Genomic DNA, 20,248 nt, shown 5'->3' with positions numbered 1-20,248 from the left:
CCCTTCCACTACAACTGTCTCCTGTTGCCCAGCCAGTTCTCTATCCATCTAGCTAGTACATCCTGGACCCCATGCGACTTCACTTTCTCCATCAGCCTACCATGGGGAACCTTATCAAATACCTTACTGAAGTCCATGTATATGACATCTACAGCCCTTCCCTCATCTATCAACTTTGTCACTTCCTCAAAGAATTCTATCACGTTGGTAAGACATGACCTTCCCTGCACAAAACCATGCTGCCTATCACTAATAAGCCCATTTTCTTCCAAATGTAAATAGATCCAACCCCTCAGTATTTTCTCCAGCAGCGTCCCCACCACTGGCATCAGGCTCACTGGTCTATAATTACCTGGATTATCCTTGCTACGCTTCTTAAACAAGGGGACAACATTAGCCATTCTCCAGTCCTCCGGAACCTCACCTGTGCTCAAGGATGGTGCAAAGATATCTCTTAAGGCCCCAGCTATTTCCCCTCGCTTCCTTCAGTAACCTGGGATAGATCCTATCTGGACCTGGTGACTTGTCCACCCTAATGCCTTTTAGAATACCCAATACTTCCTCCACCACCACCCCCCCCCCCCCCCCCCCCCCCCCCCCCCACCTAATGCTGACTTGACCTAGAGGAATCAAACATCTATCCCTAACCTCAACATCCGTCGTGTCCCTCTCCTCAGTGAATACTGACGCAAAGTACTGATTAAGAATCTCTCATTTTCTGACTCCTTTGGAGGCTCATTTGATTCCTCTAGGTTGTTGTTTTTTTTCGTACCCATCTGTCTTTAACACCTGAATATCTACAGTCCTTTTGGGCTGGTGAATTCCAAAAGTGTAATTATTATTTTTTTAAAAGAATTATTTCCTCATCATAAATGAGGAGCACCTTTTTTTTTTTGTCTATTAATTCTGAGTTAAGACCTCTAATGTTGGACACTCCAGCCTGGGAAACCATGTCTCTGCATCCAACCTTTCAATCTTCCCCAAGAAAATACATAATTAATTACTAGAGAATTTAACTTGCAGGTGGGACTGAGAACAAATGGCATCATTGTTTTCCCCATGTTTAATTGGAGAAAGTTTTTGCTCACAGTTCTGGATTTCAGATAAAACAGTCTGATTATTCAACAAAAAGGATGGTGATGAGGTGGGAGCTGGGTATTATCCAAGTCTGTATTTTAAAAAAAGTGGTGCTAACTGCTCTGCATGTGGAGGGGGTCAAGGAACTCTCTTTCTAGGGTCACTATAAGTAACTGTATGGGATAAAAAGAGAAACTATTACAGGCAATTATTTCTTAGAATAAGAGTTGATAGTGGAACCAAGTGAGAACATTCTTCCTAGCTGGATAATGTTGAGAGGGGATGGTGAAGTCCGCTGCCTCTGAATGAGGAAACAAGGTGTAGAGCTGGATGAACATAGCAGGCCAAGCAGCACCAGAGGAGCAGGAAAGCTGACGTTTCGGGCCTAGACCCTTCTTCAGAAAATGGAGCTTTCCTGCTCCTCTGCTGCTTGGCCTGCTCTGTTCATCCAGCTCTACACCTTGTTGTCTCAGATTCTCCAGCATCTGCAGTTCCTACTTCCTCCAAATGAGAAAGAGGAGTTTACCTTTTTGTCAGAGTCTCAAATTGCATCCTAGTAGCCTACCAGGACTTCGCGTTAGGGGCAGATGGGAGTGTAGTAGCCATCATTAAGGTGCTGTGGAAACTGAAGGGTCTGAAGGTAGATAAATCATCCAGAAAAAATGGACTGTGAAAGCGATGGCTGAGGAGTCATTGGTGGTAATCTTTCAGGAATCACTGGAGTCAAGGAGGGTCCCACAGGACTGGAAAATGGCTAATGTAACACCCCTATTTTAAGAAAGGAGGGGAAAAAAAGTAGACCGGAAATGATACAGCCCACAGGAGGTCTCTAGGAAGGCTCCTAGAGCTGAAGGGCTTGTCATGTGAGGAGCAGTTGAGGACTCTGGGTTTGTACTCTATGGAGCTAAGAGGATGGGGGGGGATGGGATCTGATAGGCTTAGACTGGATGTAGTGAAGATGTTTTCACTTTAGGAGAGACTAAAACCAGAGGGTACAGCCTCAATGAAGGGATGTTCCTTTGGAACTGAGATGAGGAGGAATTTCTTTTAGCTGGAGTGCTGAATTGTGCAACTCCTTGCTGCAGAGACCAAGTTAAAGTGTATTTAAGACAGACGCTCTTGATTTAGTAAGAGGATCAAGGGTTGTGGGGACAAGCCAAAAGAATGGGGTTGAGTAGGGGGTTTTAATTGTGACTGACAGCACATTGGTGCAGGCTTGGAGGGCCGAAGGGCCTGTTCCTGTGCTATAACTTTCTTTGTTCTTTGTATATCAGCCATGATCGAATGGTGGAACAGATTCCAATCAACCAAATGGCTAATCCTGCTAATGGTTTTGTCTGACCAAGCAGCTGTTTTGATAATATGTTAGAGGCAGAAACCAGACTGAAGGGATTCAGTCTTCAGGAAAGGCTGGACAGAGAGCAGTTCTGTATCTATTTTGCATTATAATGGAAGTATAATATAAATCCTTTTACCTGGGAAGATTACTTCAAGGCTCTTCTCTGCTCTCAAGGAAAGGATTCTTCTTGGTCATGCAGGACTTGAATATTGCTGAAAAGAGGTATTTTTGCCTCCGACTCGAGACATGTACAAATGCCAAATTTCAAACAATCGCAACAATTTATACAATAGGAGAAAAGGGTGCTGATTTGGTTGGTAAGTCCACTCTGGGCAATGACTTGCCATGGCGAAAGTGTTATTTTCCACTATTGGCTGCTGCCAGCAATTCAAAAAGACATTTTATCTGCCACCGTAATTGACTAATGTAAATAAATTTCGGTATGATGCCTAGTATGTTACAACAAACTGCTAATTAAATCAGTTTGTGTTCCTCCAGGTGGAATTGATGGACAGAGTATAGATCATGCTCAACCAGGTTGGGAGGTATTGGTGCAATGGTAATAACTGGATATGTAATGCAGAAACCCAGGTTAATGCCATCACAGCGGATAGACAAAATTTTTGAATTCAATAAAAATCTAGAATGTCAAGTGAAACCATTGTTGATTGTCATGAAAATAAACCCACTTGACCAGCCTTGTGTAACAAAATTACCAAAGGTGTCATGGTAGCTCAGAAGTTAGCACTGCTGCCTCTTGGCACCAGGGACCCATGCTCAATTCCAGCCTCTGGTGACTGTGTCTGTGTGGAGTTTGCACATTCTCCCCATGTCTGCTTGGGTTTCCTCTAGGTGCTGTGGCCTCCCACAATCCAAAGATGTGCAGGTTAGGTGGATTGGCCATTCTAAATTACCCACACTGTGTCCAAGGATGTGTAGGCTGGATGGGTTAGCCATAGGAGATGCAGGATTAAAAGGATAGGAGGGGGTGGGTCTAGGTGAGATCCTCTTTGGAGGGTTAGTGTGGACTCGATTGGGCAAAATGGTCTGCTTCCACACTAGGCATTCTAGGATACCAAAATAGTGTCTGTTAGATGTGATTATGCAACTGGGAAGTACTTACTGAACAATCCTGATAACACTAATTATCAACTGAATTAACATAATTAGTCAAGCTCATGACGTGTCATTTTACACTTGCTTGCAAGTGACATTCATATGCAGGAACCCATGCTCTGCAAATGAATGTGTTCTAGGTACATTCAAGCTAGCGTTCTTTTTCAATAACTAAGATGGGGTGCCTGTAGATTGTGGTTGTTTTCCCCAAGGCAATACCTCGCCCAAATAGCACTCATTTTTCACCTATAATTGTTGTCATTTGAAATTTGGTATTCTTGCAGTTGACCAAGAGGCAAAACTTTATCAATGTCTTTTCAGTAATTTATTTAAACAAGTTTAAAGTCACTAGACAGTTTTTGAACTATATTAGTATTTAAATTTGTTTTTTTTTCCTCTCCTGAAGTATTACCAGCACAGATCACTCCTTTTTTACAAATTCTTAAAAGCTGCAGCAAGGCCACATTTGCCTTCAGAAGTCTTTTGTGGCACTAAAATGCCAAAGCTGAACTTTATGCTAAGGAATATGAGTGTTAAATGTAAAAGCATTGTAAATATTTGCAGTGTGGATGTCCAATATTATTTTTGCTTTTTTTGTTTTCCTAACAGGAAACCTTTAGGGATGCTAATCTCTTGCAAACTTAATTACTTTTTAGAAAAAGCATGTGTTAATAAATGAAAGTCAAGATGTCAGTGTCTGACAATCTGAATTTGAAGTTTTAAAAAAAGGACTGTTGAGGGTAGTGCGGTTTTGATATGACTTTCAAAAGACACTTGATAAAGTGACCCACAGTGCACTCATTTGCAAACTTAGAAAATTGTGCAGAAGGATATGAAATCGATCAAAGGACAAAAAGCAGAAAGCATTTTGCCAGACTGGGACAAAATGTGCAGTTCTGTTCCCTAGGAATCAACTTTAAGATTTTTGCTCTTTTTTTAGATATTTGAGACTAGATACACAGGGCATAATTTCAAAGTTTTTTTTTTTTACATGGTATGAAATCAAATGTAGTAAACAGCAAGGAAAATTGTTCTGACAGACTTCAGGAGATATGGATGAGCAGATAAACTTAAAGTTTAACACTTGTATGAGCTGGTGTAGTTTTTGTAGAAAGATAGGTGGTATAAAGTAAATGGGATGACTTTTAAATAGGATGCAGAAGCAGAGTAACTTGGGGCTTGCACGTACCCTCTTCTTTAAAAGGTAACTGAACAAGCTGAAAATGCTGGGAGTAACATTCTACTTATGGGTAGAATAAGAGTGGTAGTCCTGAAGCCCTTGTTTCTAGCTTTTGTCATCCTTATGAGCTTTTCAAAAAGGACAACCTTTGCGTTTCTTAACGCTCTCTGTCTTTATGGGTAATTTGAATAATCAGCAATTTTTAAAACTTAAGTAATTATATCATTTGAACCACTTTTTTTAAAATCTTGGATTTGCTATTTTTCCTTTCATCTTGGGTTCAAATAAAGTGTGCTATTCATGTATTCGCCCTGAATATCCTTCTTTTTTTTTTTCTGCTTGTTTTGTTCTGTCTCATTATGTACTCTTACAAGTCATTAGTAGGAGAATAGTTCCCTCTTCTTGGGTGATTTGGTTCATTCTGGACAAACGCTGCAGGAGGTCCGATGAAGAGGTTCTTCTTTCTGAACTGTCGTTTGGTGAATTCAGTTGCCAAAGTTGAATACCATAGTCTTTGTAGTTATCTCTAAAGGAGATGGTCTTTCTGCAGTCTCAAAGTTTTTAATGACTTATTATCTTTGTTACCAGGAGGTTGGTTTGCGGTGTCAGTGGCATTTGAGGAGGATCAGATTTGGACACCTTGTGTACAACCTCCCAGTTTGCAAGGCATAGATGTTGCTGCCCTTTCTGCAGCTGCAGTATCCCTGTAGACAGCACTTAAATAGACCAACGTGGCTGCCTTACCTCCCATTACCTGTTCCTCCCATTACCCTTTTTATTTCCAAATATGGATTTGGCATGATTAACCACAATTTGAACATGTTTAGGGACATCCACCCCGGGAGGAGGGGTGGTGAGACACTTGTCGTCTTTCTCAGAAAGACCCATTTCTTTCTGCCCTTTTTTAGTGAAGAAAATCTGATTTAAGCCTCATGGTAAAAATCACTACACAATTTGCACTAAGCCAGAAAAAGGATGCTTTGGGGGTTGAGTTTTTTTTTAATCCTTTTTGGAATTGACTCCAGCAATTTTCCTTCTGTCTAACCCTATCACAAGTCTACCACTTTGCTCTTTTATATAAAATTTTGGAGTTACATGTCCCACCTTCAAATCAGCTGTAATGCCAGACTCTCTACACTTTTGAAAGAATACCACCAATGCATCCATGAACTCAACAGCCACCTCTTTCAACAAACTGATGTAGATCAGGTCCAAGGAATTTGTCTTTTTTTTTCTTTAAATCCAATTTCTGTAATACTGCTTTCCTACAAACTTAAAGGGCAAACTTGTTAGTAATACTAAAGTGAACGGCAAAAGCTAATTTTAAATCTATTAAAAAAGGAGAGAGGCCAAAGTGAACAAAGGCCCTGAGGGGAATAGGCTAGGGAAATAAACCAACTCAGCCTTTCTAGCTCTATGTGCAAAATAGTAAAATTAAAGCTTTCAAAGACCCTCAAAATTGGCCCCAAAGGGTCCTAACCAGACTTTTGAATAACCAATCTGAGAATATTCAATTCTGGACACTGGTTTATAATTTAAACAAAGGATTTAGCAATTTATTAATAATACAATAACTTTAATTAATTTGTTTTTAATTTTGCTATATTAGTCAACTTGGTCTATGCTATAAACCCACAATGTGTGTTTTGTGTCAGTCACATAAAAGACAACAAATGCTTCAGGGATAAATGAAAGAAAATAAAACTGGCCAGATTACTTAAGTGGCTTTTCAGTGTTGTTTCACAGACAAAGATGGTTTTTAGGTGGTTGTTTTTTTTTTTTTTCTGAAGATGTCACTGTTCTGTTTATAGTTCACCAGGATAAAAGCAGTAATACTTAAACTTTAGTTTTCTAATTTCTGAGAGCTGCTTGTTGCGGGGGTTAGGCTAGGAGCGCTCTCTCTCTCTTCTGTCTCCTCTTTTTTTCCTCCGCTTGCTCTGTCCTAGTTACCATGTCAATATCTGCAATCTGCTTGAATAAAAGGTATTTTCCAGACTTATTAGAACTTAACAATTCTAATTCTACCTGATTGGTAGCCAGTTGTTTAAACATGATGCTCCTTGGTGACAAAGCATCAACAGAACCTTTTTTTGATCTGGAGCCAACCTGCATTTAACTTCCAGGCCTGGCCTTGTGAACAAAGAAAAGCTCACTTGATCTGCTTTCCTCTTTAACACAAGCTATTACCCACAGTCCAAAAATCATTGGTCACAGTTCCCTGTTCACAGCTCCAAACAAAAATTAAGACCATGGGGTGGCACAGTCATAGTAGTTGTTACTGCTGCCTCACAGTGCCAGGTACCCAGGCTCAATTCCTCCCTTGGGCAACTGTGGAGTTTACATATTCTCCCATGTCTGTGGTTTTCCTCTGGGTGCTCAGGTTTCCTCCCACAGTCCAAATATGTGCAGATTAGGTGGATTGGCCATGCTAAATGGCCCATAGTGTCCAGGGATATACAAGCTAGGTGGATTAGCCATGAGAAATGCAGGGATGGGGTAGGTCTGGATGGAATGCTCTTCAGAGTTGGTGTGGACTCAATGGGCCAAATGGCCTGCTTCCACCTTTTGTATAGGGATTCTATTCTATTAAGAAATAGGAACAGGAGTTGGCCTTTCAGCCTCTTGAGCCAGCTTTGCCATTCACTAGGATCCTCACATGTTTCAATGAGATCACCACCTCTCATTCATAGTGATTGGAATCCCAGCCTTTTTAGCCTTTTTGTTCATAAAACAATCCCTTCAAACTGCAGACCATGCTAATGAACCTTCTCTGATCAGTTTCCAATGAAATAGTGACCAAAACTACTCTTGGTACAACAGATGATCTCACCAGCACCTTTGTAGACTTGCTGTAAGACTTCCTTATTCTTATACTCCAATCCCCTTGAAATAAGGGCAAAAATTTATAAAAGAATGAAATAATTAAAAGTCAGTGAGGGCTGGAACAATGGGATACCATGAAATAGCAGAAGATTTGAATAAATGCTTTGCATCATTCTTCGCAGCAAATAACACTCCAAAACTACTCAATCAAGACCAGTAGGAGTAGGGTAAGTAAGTACAATCACCAGGGGGAAAAACATACGAGGGAAACTGATTTCACTAAAGATTGATAAGTGCCCTGGACCTGATGGGATACATCTTAGGATATTAAAATAAGTAGTTGCAGTAATCTTCAAAGAATACTTAGAATCTGGAGAAGTCCCAGAAGGGTTGCAAAATTGCTAATGTAACACCTTTCTCAAAAAGGAAGGAGGGAACAAAAGACGAGTAACTATAGGCCAGTTAGCTTAATGTCTGTTATCAAGTCCATTTATAAAGAATATAATAACACTGTATTTAAAAATACATTATATGATCAAGCAGAGACCACAAGACTTCACGAAGAGGAATTTGTGCCTGACGCATTTTATTAGAATTCTTTTGAGGTAGGTAACCAGCACAATAGATAAAGGAGAAGCATTAGATCTAATATTTGAATTTTTAGAAGGCCCTTCAAGTACAGCACAAGGTTCGGGCGGCTCAGTGGTTAGCACTGCAGCCTCACAGCGCCAGGGACCTGGGTTTGATTCCAGCCTCGGGCGACTGTGCAAACTCCACACAGACAGACATTCTCCCAGTGTCTGCGTGGGTTTCCTCCTGGGTGCTCCAGTTTCCTCCCACAGTCCAAAGATGTGCAGGCTAGGTGGATTGGCCAAGCTAAATTGCCTGTAGTGCCCAGGGGTGTATGGGTTATAGGGGGATGGGTCTGGGTGGGATGCTCTAAGGGTCAGTGTGGACTTGTTGGGCCGAAGGGCCTGTTTCCACACTGTAGGGATTCTGAGAACACATGTTTGCAGTAGTGCATTAGCATTGATCGACGACAGACACACAGACAAACAAGTCTTCTATTAGCTAGCCAAAGAGTTGGAAAAAGGGAGTCATTTTTTAGGATGGCAAACCACAATGTCACCAGGATCAGTGGAGGGCGAATACTAGATAATTGGATGAGGGAAGTGAATCTATGACAGCCCAAATTTTGTGGATGACACAAAATGGGCAGAATGACAATCCGCAGAGGGTTATAGACAAATTAAACAAATAGGCAAAAAAAATTTTGACGGGTGGAAAAATTGTATTTAAATGCAGTAAGTTACGGCACAAAGGGATTTGAGTCCTTGTGCATAAATCTCAAAAATGCTAGCATATAACTTGAGCAGATAATAACAAAGGCAAATGGAATGTTGACCTTTTTTTTGATTTCAAAAGGAATGGAGCTTAAAGGAAGCCTTGCAAAAACCATACAAAACATTAGTTAGACCATACCTAGAATAATGTGAACAGTTTTTTTTTTTCCCTTGAGGAAAAGAGATATACTGGCATTGGAGACAGTCAAGAGAAGGTTCACTAGATTCTCCCTGTATATGGAGAAACTACCTATCCTTATGAGGAGAGGTGAGTAAGTTGTGCCTGTACTCATGGGAGTTTAGCTAAGAGAAAGGTGACCTTATTGAAAAATGCATGATTCTTGAGGACTTGACTGAGTAGACGATGAAGGTTGTTTCTCATTGTAGGAGAGTCTAGGACCAGAAGGCATAATTTTAGAATTAGGGATTGCCCACTCCAGATAGATGAGGACTTCCTTCTGAGAGTGGTGAATCTGTGGAATTCTCTATCGCAGAGGTGCTATAGAGGCAAGTTTAAGAATATTCAAGGCTGAGATAAAGGTTTTTAATCAGTAAGGGAATTGGAGGTTATAAGGAAAAAGCAAGAAAGTGGTTTTGATTTGAGATCAGCCATAATATCAGAACGACGTAGCAGATTTTGATGGGCTGAATGCTGCTATATCTTATGGTCTTTTAATATGCTGGACAATTGCAAGGGCTGACTGCTCCTTCTCCACTCACATGTTCTCAAATCCCTTTTACCTGCCTGACTCCTAGTCACACCTCCCTGTCACTAATTCCTGTTTATACTTTTTTTAGCTAACCTAAATGATGTGACTACCTTTATGGAACTAAATGTGCGAGTAGCTTTTCCCCTTCCAATAGGGCACATGTCTGTGGCTCAGCTCAGACACTGAACTGAAGCTCCTCCAGCTGTAGACTAGCAGTGTATTGTTACCATGAATTGCCGTGGCATCCAGGAACTCCCACTTGTTGTAGTTATGACACATCGTTTATCTTGCCATCTTTGTGTTAATTGACATTTATTTATTTCAATTATTTGTATTTTTTCAAAAGTGAGCTAAACCAGATAAATTAACTAGTTAAATCTACTGAGAGCTTGTTTGTCCCCATTTAAACCAGGAAGAAATAACATCTTTAAACAGTAGCTTTTAGTTGGTTGCTAAATAGAAGCAAAAATTAGACTTTAGAGATTAACCATTTAAGATCCTTCACTTGGCCAATGCCTGGTTTCACATAGTGCGTTTGACTCATTCAATTCCAACCAAGCAAGTCAAATTGATTTTGGTCAGGGCATTGCTATGGGGATGCTGTAGGGACTCTGTCACTATCATCCTCATTTATAACTCGTTTCTATACTATGGCTTCTAGCAATGAGATTCTTTTAAAGGCTTGCAGTTGTCAGAAAACAATCATTGCTGCCTCTGAGCTTGTAATCCCAAATTTCAATCTTGTTGTCATAGTTTGGGAACACCTGCTTTAGACAACTCCTTTGTGTGTAGTTTTGGATGTTTCTCTAACGATAAATTTGCTTCTTGTCTTCCTATAGACTGGGAGAACAGTTCTACAAGGAAGCCATTGAACATTGCCGGAATTACAATGCCCGGCTGTGTGCAGAACGCAGTGTCCGCCTGCCATTCCTGGACTCTCAGACTGGTGTTGCACAAAATAATTGCTACATTTGGATGGAAAAGAGACACAGAGGCCCAGGTGTGTGCTCATTTGGAAGGTGGGAGTTTGCTATTTGGTTCTGAAATGGGCACATGCCATGCTTGCAGTATCATTGTAGATTTGAAATTTTGACAGGTAATTTTAGGTCTTGCAGGGTGGTTAGTCATTGATTTTTTTACTTAAATTGATACTTGCGTAACTTCTCAACCTGTACTGGAAGTGAGGTGCTTTGGGAACATGAAAGGCAATGATGGATTTCTTTTTCTTTTTGTTAGCTAGGGAAACAAACTAACCTGTTTCATGCAATTGAAATACTCCCTATCCTATGTGAAACAGAGCAATTTCAGAATCCTACAGTGCAGAAGTGGTTCTTGGCCCATTGAGTCCATACCAACAGACAGACTACTCTCAATGTACACTAGATCCACTTTCTGACACTTGGCTTATAGCCTTGAATGTTATGACATTTCAAGTACTCATCCAAGTCCTTGTTAAAGTAGTGAGGTATCACACTTCAGCTGTCCTCCCAGGCAGTGCATTCCAGCATCCTACTACCCTCTGGGTGTAAACCTTTCTCCTTTAAAATTATTGCCCCCTTGTTATTGCCCCAATAACTCAGGTGAACATCTTCTACTCCAGCCATGCTCCTCAACTCCGGACCCCCTTCAACTATCTTGGCTCCAAAAGAAACAACCCGAGCTGATCTAGCTTCCTTTATGGCTAAAATTCTCCATCCCAGGCAATATCCTGGAGAATCTCCTCCTGTACCCCTTCCAATGTAATTGCATCTTTCCTATAGTGCAGAGACCAGAACTGCACACAATACTCTATAGCTGTGGCCTAACAAAAGTTCTGTGCAGCTCCAACATGACCTCTGTGCTCTTTTATTATCTGTGCCTCAACTGATGGAAGTAAACTGTGTGCCTTTGTGAGAATGTGCAAAATTGCGGGACGTCGATTAGTGTATACAAGAAAAAACCGGTTTCCTTGATAGACCAGAAGATGTAGATTTAAGGTAGGGGGCAGAAAGTTTAAAGGAGATGTGAGGAAAAGCTTTTTCACCCAGAGAGTGGTAAGAATCTGGAACTGGGTGGTAGAGGTAGACACCCTCAAACATTTGAGGTGTGCTCTTGTGATGTCAAGGCTAGGAACCAAATGCTGGAAAATTGAATTGGAGTAGTTAGGGTTGTTATTTGGCTGGTGCAGACTTGGGCTGAAGGCTTTTTTTCTGTGCTGTTGTCCTCTGACTGTCATGCAAGTCCCCTCTATTTACACATGCATAGTACTTGTCACTGTTTCAGCTTCCTTTAGAGATGGCTGTCAGTGTGAACAGAACCTTAGACTCTTGTTTATATCTGTCAGCCAGGACTCCCTAATTGGGACTGTTAGCCTGGTCCAATCAGAATTTATACTATAAGGTCCACCTGGCTGACCTTCTTACAATCACAACATCCCTCTCCCTTTAAGTCAGTCGACGTGTGTGTGTGTGTGTGTGTGTGTGTGTGTGTTTTTTTTTTGTTTTTTTTCCCTTGTAGCCTCTCCTAGGGTGTTTTTTCACACCTGATCCAGTTTCTCCAACTTGGCCTTGCATGTGGGCAGTGTGTACCAGACCGTAGCCCACCTCTTCCAAGATGTTCCAAGTGCAAGAAATTCATTCTTTGCTTTAGGCAGTAAAGGGGTCAAGGCTGCGACATCTGCAATGTCCATCTCCAACTCGGAGGTTTCTTTGCTAGACTGAGAGGGCGAGCACAACCGTTCCAGTGGCCTTTCCAGCTGTTTTGAGGGGACAGATATGGTTTGCTCCTGCGCCATTTGCAAGTTAGCAGCTTTCATATGGTCTATGTGCTTGTTCAGGACTGCCTCACTTACTCAAAACTTTGTATGTCAAGGGACCTGACCTCATTGACAATGCCCCTTACCCATGCAGAGCCATTCCTATGGTTCCTACACCAAACTTCATCCCCTGAAGTAAAATGTCTCTTAGCTGAGTCTTGTCTGGCATTGGCGTTCCTGATGCCATTTCACTCCTCTTTCCCCGCCACTTCATCCCAGAGGTCTGGGAAAATAGATTTAACCTGATGCGAAGCCTTCTCACTATATTAGCAATGCTGCTGGAGCTATCATTGTAGTTGAATGGACCGATTCACGAAATGGGAACTGGGACAGTTCGGTGTCAAGTGAAGCTGTAGGCTGGTTCTTTAAACTTTGAAGGCCAGCTTAGACTGTTTCCGCTACACCATTGGACAGTGAGTGGAATGGAGCTGTCCCCATATGCCAAATGCCATTAGACTTTAGGAAATACTCAAATTCCCTGCTGGTAAATAATGGCCTGTTGTCCGTGACCAACATGTCTGGGAGCCTGTGTATAGCAAAAGATGCTTGCCACTTTTCTATCGTTGCCTCCGTGTTTTGACAAACAAACTCTATGCATGTCCAAACACTGAGTGGGCATTCACAATAACTAAGAACGTTGAGCTGTTGACCGGGTTAGCATAATCGACCACAGTGCAACCAAAACCACGGTTTACAGCCATTCCCATGCATGTGGGGGAGCTACTGGTGGTAATTTGTGTCCTTGTTGGCACTCTGGGCACCAGTGTGACTATGTCTGTATCCAATCCTGGCCACCAGACACAACCTCTCCCCAACACCTTTATTTTGGACACCCTGGATGACCCTGGTGTAGTTCAGCCAGTATCTGGCGGTGACTTTTATTTGGGATAATCACTCATGTTCCCCATAGTAAAATGCCATCCTCTATAGTGATCAGGTCTCGCTAGGTCCAGAAAAGTTTCAGTTCTGGCTCTGATAGCCCTTTTGTTTCCCCCATCAGGCTTGGACCTGAGCCTCTTACTACAATCGGTGATGACTGATTTTCCCCCTGCTTCTCATGAGACTAGAACCAAAATGCACCACTAATCTAAACATTTCCTGGTGTAGGTTCTTGGCCTTTCGCAAACTTAAGGGTTGGAATCCAGAACAAATTTTACTGAAGGCTGGTTCTGCAATCACTTATACCGCCATGCCAGTATCAACCTCCATTAGAATTGAGTGACCATTTAACTAGATGTTCATCTTGATTAGTTCTGATTTGGAAGTTAAGCAATTTAACTGTTCCAAACCAGGTGCAGGTGGGCTTTCCAGGGTGTGCACCCTCCTGGATACCAGCCCATCAATTCAGGCATAGTGGAACTCCATCGTCGTTGTCGTCTCAAGTCTGCATTCCAGCAGTAACCATAATGACTTGCCTGACTGCATCCTGAAGAAAGTGGCAACCATTTGGCCAAGGCTTGGCTTTGTTTTGGGGTTTTGCTGTGGGATGATCTAGAGTTTCTCTGTTCAGGATATGTCCTGAGTGAGGCTGTGCAAGTACCTTCATTCAAATGGTGTCCCCCAAGCTCCGTTGGCCTGGTGAGGGCATCCACTTCCATTGGCACACCCTGTAACTTGTATGCTCCACTTGCCATGTTTTCTACTGACAAAGCCAATTGTTGTGCCTTTTTAAAGTCCAGTTGGGCTTCAGCCAACAGGTGTTTTTGCATGGTTACATCGTTAATCCCACATACCAAACAGTCTCCCAGCATATCATTCGGGGTTAACCCAAAGTCCTATATCTCTGCCAGTCATCTTAACCTCAATCAAAAATCCTGAAACTGCTTCCCTGGTTCTGGAACTGCCAGGTAAAACTGACAGCATTTCAGAATCAGATGAAGCTTGAGGTCATAATTTTCCTTGACTAAATCCGTCAACTCTTAAAGTTTTACTATCTGGTGCCTCAGGAAACTTGAGGCTCCTGATAACCGAGAAAGCTATGGGGTCCACAAACTGTCAGGAGAACTACTCATTGCTTTTCATCTGCCCCAATTGTCATTTGCCTGGGGAGAAAAAAAACACATTCTTTCCATGTACTGGGCCCAGTCTTCAGCAGAATCAAATGAGTCAAGTTTCCCAAAAAACAGCATGATGCCAAAAATGCTTACCACAATTCAATGACAACTGTTGCAGGCGAATTTCTTCAGGACTTTTTTTTTTTTTTTTTTTTTCTCTCGTTGCTACTGAAATAGTTCCACAGAGGCCAGTATCCCATCACCAAGTCACACGTGCATAGTACTTGTCACTGTTCCAGCTTCCTCAGTCAGCCGTCAGAGTGAACCGAAACTCTGACACTCCTGTTTATGTCGGTCAGCCAGGGCTCCTTGATTTGAGGTTGTTAATCTGGTCTAATCAAGGAGCTTATTCTGAGGTCTACTTGGCTGGCCACACTACAGTCACTACATCAATGATCTGTCACTTCCATGCATAAAGTGGCTTGACTCTCCCATTATTATCCATCCCCTGTTGCCCTTGAAGGTGCCAGTAAACTGCTGCCTTGAACTGCTGCAGTCCACTTAGTTTAGGTGTACGTGCAGTGGTGTTAGGCATACATTTCCAGGATTTTGACCAATTTACACTCCAAGAATAGTGATGTAGTTCTAAGTCAGAATGGTGAGTGGCTTGGAGGGGGACTTGCAGGTGGTGGTGTTCCTGTGCTTCTGCTGTCCTTGTCCTTCTAGGTTGTAGTTTGAAGATTTGGAGGATGCTCAAGAGTTTTGGTGAATTTTTTTATGGTAGCTTGTGGGTGATACACATTACTGGTCCATATGATGATTGTGGATGTGAAGGGCAGTTTGTTCCTCGTGGTGTCAAGCTGCATTCATTTTAGGCAAGTGGGGAGTATTCCATGCATTCCTGTTTTGTGCATCCACAAGGCTCAAATGTTTGAGGAATTGAGAAGTGAATTACTTGCCTGCAGGAGTTCTAGCCTCTTTGCTCTTGTAGCCATGATGTTATGATTTAATCTAGTTCCATTTCTGGCCAGTGGTAACCCACAGGATGTTGATGGGAGAATTAATGATGGTAATACCATTAAATGTCAGAGAAATGGTTAAATTCCTTCTAGTCAGAGATAATCGCTGCCTGTCACTTGTCAGGTCAAGCTTTTGATAAATTGCTGCATTTGAACACTTTCAGCATCTGAAGAATTCTGAATGATCCTGAACATTGTGAAATCAGCAGTGATCATCTCCACTTCTGACCCCCTGATGGCTGGCAGAATCTATGTCACTACCCTGAGGGTATAAGAACATCATAACATAGGAACTAGGAACAGCAGTAGGCAATTGAGCCCTCAAGCTGACTCTGCCATTCATGAGATCATGGCTGATGTCCTGTCAATCCTCACTTTCCTGTCCAGCCCTGTTTCAACCAGTCATCAACTTTTTAAAAACAAAAAAGATCTGTCTATCTCATGGTCAGATTTACTCAATGTCCTGGCAACCAATGCACTCTGGGGAAGTGAATTCCACAGATTTACAATGGTTTGAGAGAAGTAATTCCTCCTCATCACTGTTTTAAATTTTCTATTGCTTATCCTAAAACCAGACTTCTCATTCTAGATTGCTCCACAAGAGGAAATGTCCTTTCTAAGTCTGCTTTTTAAAAATATTTTAGCATTTTGTATATCTCAATTTAGATCTGAATTCTTTCAAACTCCAGAGTGTATAGGCCTAAACTGCTCAGTATCTCTTCAAAAGACAAACACTCACCTCTGGAATGAATTTAGTGAATCTGCTTAGAACTGTCTCTAAACCTACATCTCTATTTAATACTCCGTGTGGTCCCACTGCCTTGTACAGTTATAGCAGCACTTCACTACTTTTTATACTCTCTTCCTTTAGCAATAAATGCCAAATTCCATTTGTCATCTTATTAGCTACAATTCATGCTTGAGGACACCCAGATCCCCTCTGCACTGAAGCACTCTGAAGTATGCATTTAGAAAATAAGTTACCTTTCTATTTTTCCAACCAAAATGAATAACCTCCCACTTATCCACGTTAGACGTATCTGCCAAAAATTGGCCCATTCACCTGATCTATCCATATACACTTGTAAATGTAGTATTTTTTTCCAACTTAGTGTCCCACCTATTTTAGTGTCATCTGCAAAATTTGCCTAAAATACCTTCTATGCACCCAAGTCATTAACATTAGATTATAAACAGTTTGGGCTCAAGGACTTAGCCTAGTAGTTACATCTTGTCAACCAGAAAGACACTTCCGCTTTCTGTTGGTTAGCCAATCCTTTATCCCAGCTAGTAAATTATCCCTAATACCATGTGATTTTTACCGTGTATTAACCTTTTGTATGACACCTTGTCAAATGCTATCTGGAAGTCTAGTATACTACATCTCAAGAATCCCCATTATCTATGTTGCTTGTTATGTCTTTGAGGAACTCCAGTCAAATGCAGTTTACCCTTCATAAAACTGTGCTATCACTGATAGATTGCATTTTGACTTTCTAAATGTCCTGTTATTTCCTTAATAATGAATTCTAATAACTTCCCAACGACAGAAGTTTAAACTAACTGGTCTATAGTTTTCCTACTTTCTGACTCCCTTTTGGAATAGGGGCGTTATATTAGCATCTTTCTAATCCACTGGAACCTTTTTCTCACATTGAAGGAATTTTGGAATATTATAACTATATAGATCCATCATCTCTGTTGCCACTTCCTTTAAGACCCTATGATGTAGGCTGTCAGACCCTGGCCACTTGCCCCTGCCCTCAATCTCATTGGTTTGCTTAGTATTTTTTCCCAAGTGATTGTTCTAAGTACTTCCCTTCCTATAACCCATGCATTACCTGTTATTATTCAAATGGACCAGTGTCCTCCACTGTGAAAACGGAGCCAATATGTTGATTGATTTAATGCGTCTGTCATTTCTGTTCTCGACTATTAATTCCTCAGTCTCCTCCTGCAATGGATCAGCATTTGCTTCAGCTACTGTTTTCCTTTCTATATACTTCAAGAAGTTTTTGTTCATGTTTAAATTTCATGCTACTTTCATAATTTACCTTTTCTCTTTTTTTATTACTTTTATTAACATTTTTGTTGAACTTTAAAATTTCCCAATCTTCCAGCCTACCACTGGCCTTTGCAATTCGATGTGCTTTTTTTTGCCTTTGTTATCTTTAACTCCCTTGCTTAGCCATAGATTATATTTTTCTTCCCTTTAACTTTCTCCCTATTTAGAATATATTTTGGTTGAGAGCAAAACATCTGCCACTGGTCATCAACTGTCCTAACTTTTAGTCTTCCAGCCCAGTCCACTAGGGCCAAATTTGCCCTTGTGCCTATATAATTTATCTTTTGTTTAACTCCAGACTGCTAGTGTGGGACTCCAGTTTCTCACCCTCAAACTGATTTTGAAATCCTGAAATGTTATGATTGGTCTTCTTTCAAATTTCTTTACTGTGAGATCAGTCATTAATCCCACCTCCATACACAATACCAAATCCAGAATGGCATGCTCCCTAGTTAGTTGCTCCCTGGCTGGTTCCCCCCACATTGATCCAAGAAATAGTCTCTAAAACATCAAACTCCCCCTTGGTTATCCTTGCCAATTTGATTACTCCAATTTAAAATGCTTATTAAAATCACCCATGATTATTGTCAAACTTTATTCTTTACAAGTATTTCCTGGTTTATGCTGTACTTCATTGCTAAACTACTGGTTGAGGACCTATGGTCTTTCCCTTGCTATATCTACTTGAACTATTGTAATGATCTGGAACTGAGACGATGGACATCGAACAACTGTGGCCATCTTCCGCTTGTGCTAGGATGGCTCTAACCTGATTCCCATTAAATCTAGTTTTGTTTGGGCTACTTAATACCACATTCTATCAAATCCAACACCAATCATAAGGGCTCTGCCCTTGTCCACTTTAAGACATCCCTTTTTTAACATTTTAATGACTTTGCTAAATCTTGTTTTCAAACCCACTGCCCTTTATTTCCTTCCCTACCATGCTTGAACACATTATATTCTTGTTTGCATGTAGTGTCAACCATCCCTAACCATTATGGTTCCCAGTCCTTTTTTTTTTTTTGGGTTGTTGCAGCCTGTTTTTTTTTTTTTTTTTTTTTTTGTTTTGGTGCCTTTTAACCCAGAACTGATCCAAACATACCAAAAATCAGAAGCTTTCCTCTTGCAATGCACCTAGCAATGTAATGATCCTCGTAAACACTCTATTTCTATTCTTGCTAGCATGTGACTGAGTAATCCAGAGAATACCAGCCTTGAGGATCCAAATTTACTTATTCATTCCTTGACTCTGGAAAATCTGACTATATAGGATATTGTCTGTGCCATTGGTCCTACTGTGTATCCCAATTTGAGTCCTGTCTGTGATAACTTTTTTTAGCCTGGCATAAGGGGCCATGATGGGTACAAATACTGGCAGTTCCCCAACTATGGAGTCTGGCTGCATTTCAGTACTTTGCAATTGCCTCCTGTGCATTCCCTTACCAGTTAGTATTGTGGTCTAGACTGCATTGCTTTACAGTATTGTTACTTCCATCAGTATCCAATGCTGAGTACCTGTTTTAGAGCAGCAAAAACCTTAAATGTCTGTACTTCCTGCCCCTTTTGCTCTCCCCTTACTTAGCTACTATCCTGACCTCCTGTGGAATAACCAACTCATTGACCCAACAATGCAGGTTCTGCTCTTAATTTCCTTCTGGTCTCCATATGCAGTGTGTCTAGAGAACTGGGTTGGAAATTCAGGCCGCTAATCCTTGAACTCTAAAGGAAAACCCCTGAGCAAAGTGACTTGAAACTAGCTCGCTGTAAAGAATTCGTGCTTATATGGAATTGTCCTATGCATATGGTGTTCTGATCCAGGATTGACATATCTTGTAGGGGTGGCACCAGGGCAGTTGTATACTTACCCTGCACGCTGCTGGCGAAAGAAGAGACGCCTGCATCCCCCAGAAGACCCCAGGCTGAGGCTATGTGAAATCAAGCTTGGTGAGTGCTGAAATCAGCCATATTCCTTTGCACCATTTAGGTTCTAGTTATAAAACAATACTTCAAAGTTATGAAATACACTTTCAAACTCTTACTGTTTGTTATGGAGGAAGAAGCAGGGCTTATTTAACTTTCAGTTAAGACATTGATTTGATTTCGACCTTAATCCTTAATAAAGGAAGGAAAAATAACTTTGACTAGTCTCTTTAAAGTTGAATTTTAGTTTTCTATTTTTGACGACTTAACCGTCTACCAAGTATTGCAACTGGCATGAAATTCCTCTAGTTTATCACACTAAAGAAAAGTAACTTTCTTTTTACAAAATTGTACCTTTTTTAATTCATAAAATATCAAAGTATATTCAAAGGAAAGCTTCAAATTAGACTCTGGAAAAGCAAAAAATGTAACCCTCTTCATTGAGTATTCTCTTGGATATATTAATTCCAAGTGCAATACATGTGACATTTTCTAATATACATGGTGACAAACTTGCAGACCAATAGGATACATCAACCCCTCTGAGGATATGGTTGAAATACCTTAAACGGCAACCTTTCTCCACTTGGGGCACCTGCGCCAAGCTTTAGAGTGTCTCAGCACCTAGTTGCCAACTTTGGAACATGCCATCCTGCAACAAGTACAACTGTGCTAGAATACCAACTTTCTGGGCAGATGGAGTGTCTTGTTGTGTATTTGATAAGTATGATGTCTCATTTTAGAATCATCTGATCACATGACATCATTGGCCATATTTAGATTTTTTTTTACTGCTTGTACTTGAATACATACGACAATAATGCGAAAAGTGTATAACGTCGTCTAACGTGACCACCTTGGGTAC

General features: G+C 41.0%; 1 protein-coding gene across 3 annotated transcripts in view; it reads left to right on the top strand.

The window, feature by feature from the left end:
- dpf3 (double PHD fingers 3) overlaps positions 1-20,248 on the top strand; it is a 98,684-nt gene that overhangs the window by 29,407 nt on the left and 49,029 nt on the right. For all 3 annotated transcript variants that reach the window (XM_048600404.1, XM_048600403.1, XM_048600402.1), the window contains 2 exons: positions 10,428-10,588; positions 19,300-19,407. In XM_048600404.1, coding sequence (XP_048456361.1) covers positions 10,564-10,588; positions 19,300-19,407 — 133 coding nt within the window. In that variant the 5' untranslated portion in view covers positions 10,428-10,563. The remainder of the gene's footprint in view (positions 1-10,427; positions 10,589-19,299; positions 19,408-20,248) is intronic.

This window comes from Rhincodon typus, chromosome 8 (genome assembly GCF_021869965.1).
Source record: "Rhincodon typus isolate 14 chromosome 8, sRhiTyp1.1, whole genome shotgun sequence".
Lineage (NCBI taxonomy): Eukaryota > Metazoa > Chordata > Chondrichthyes > Orectolobiformes > Rhincodontidae > Rhincodon > Rhincodon typus.
Note: the sequence above shows the minus strand (reverse complement) of the source record. Positions and strands in the feature narration are given on the sequence as shown.